Raw genomic sequence first — 1,685 nt, 5'->3', positions numbered from 1 at the left:
CCTCCTCCTGCTTCACCAAGGCCGGGGCCCCGTTCTGGCTCGCGGTGGCCAATGACGGCCTCTCCGGAGGCGAGGGGGGCACCGAGCGGCCCCTGGGTGCCGCCTCCATTTCCAGCAAGGCCTGTTGCTGCGCCTGCATCTCACGGCGTGCCTGCTCCAGGATGCTCTTGATGGCGTCCTCCGAGGTGCTGGCAGGGCCCGCGCCATTGGGAATGCTCAGTGGGGCCGACGAGGTCTTGGGCTCGCCTGCAGGGAGGGGACAGGACGGCCCGAGGCCCAGGGTCAGGGCACGGCGTGCAGGGGATGTTCATAGCATCCCTGTTGATGCCAGCAGGGTGTCCAGGCAACCTCTGTGTCCAGCAACTGGGGATTGGCTAAGTAAATCATGATCCCTCCCTGTGGCAGAATATTAGGCAGCCACCAAAAATTCGGTTGGCAGTGAGGTTTTGGCATATGCAGAGAACATACTCATGGGGATAATGCAATGTAAGAACACACCTGACTTCTGTTTTGTTTTGTTTTGAGATGAAGTCTCACTCTGTCACCCAGGATGAGGATGGAGTGCAATGGCACGATCTCAGCTCACTGCAACCTCTGCCTCCCTGGTTCCAGCAATTCTCCTACCTCAGCCTCCCCAGTAGCTGGGATTACAGGCGCGCACCACCACGCCCAGCCATTTAGCTTTAGTAGAGACGAGGTTTTGCCATGTTGGTCAGGCTGGTCTCGAACTCCTGAGCTCAAGTGATCTACCCCTCAGCCTCCCAAAGTGCTGAGATTACAGGCATGAGCTACCGTGCCCAGCCTGACCTGACTTTTACATAGGCTATGATCCAACCATGCAAATGTTTAAAGACAAAGAAAACACGAAGGCACAGAAAAGGGGCTTGTTCACTTGTTCTGTTTTTTAAAAAATTCTTTAAAAATATTTCCTTCCCTCCCCGTTTCCCTTCCCTTCCTTCCTTCCTTTCATAGAGATGGGGTCTTGCCATGTTGCCCAGGCTGGTTTCAAACTCCTAGCTTCAAGTGATTCTCCTGCCTGGGCCTCCCAAAGTGCTGGGACTGCAGACATGTGCCACCATGCTCAGCTCATTTTTGTATTTTTTGTAGAGACGGGGATTTGCTATATTGCCCAGGCTGGTCTCAAACTCCTGGACTCAAGCGATCTGCCCTCCTCAGCCTCCCAAAGTGCAGGGATTACAGGCGTGAGCCACTGTGCCCAGCCCTTCACTTGTTCCAATAGCAACGAATCCAAATGCCCATGCAGAGAATGGATCAAAAATAGTAGGATGGGTCAGGCACAGTGGCTCACACTGGTAATCCCAGCACTTTGGGAGGCTGAGGCAGTCAAATTGTCCGAGTTTAGGAGTTCGAGACCAGCCTGGGCAACATGGCAAAACGCAGTCTCTGCAAAAAATACAAAAATTAGCTGGGCGTGGTGGCTCACACCTGTACCTCAGGGTCTGAGATGGGAGGATTGCTTGAGCCTGGGAGGTCGAGGCTGCAGTGAACCAAGATTGCATCACTGCACTCTGACCCAGGTGATAGAGTGAGAGACATCCATCTCTAGAAAAAAAAAAATAGTGGGATGATCACACAATGGAACACTGTACAGCAGTGAAAAAGTCCTCATGCAAAATCACACATGAATCTTTTTTGTTTTTTTTTTTAAAGAGATGCAGTCGTCG

General features: G+C 52.5%; 1 protein-coding gene across 1 annotated transcript in view; it reads right to left on the bottom strand.

Annotated features, from left to right (window-relative positions):
• Nucleotides 1–1,685, bottom strand: part of CUX2 (cut-like homeobox 2) — a 349,283-nt gene that overhangs the window by 52,084 nt on the left and 295,514 nt on the right. The window contains exon 20 of the mRNA XM_011997935.1: nucleotides 2–246. Coding sequence (XP_011853325.1) covers nucleotides 2–246 — 245 coding nt within the window. The remainder of the gene's footprint in view (nucleotide 1; nucleotides 247–1,685) is intronic.

Source organism: Mandrillus leucophaeus, unplaced genomic scaffold (assembly GCF_000951045.1).
Source record: "Mandrillus leucophaeus isolate KB7577 unplaced genomic scaffold, Mleu.le_1.0 Scaffold55, whole genome shotgun sequence".
In the NCBI taxonomy this organism is placed as follows: Eukaryota; Metazoa; Chordata; class Mammalia; order Primates; family Cercopithecidae; genus Mandrillus; species Mandrillus leucophaeus.
Note: the sequence above shows the minus strand (reverse complement) of the source record. Positions and strands in the feature narration are given on the sequence as shown.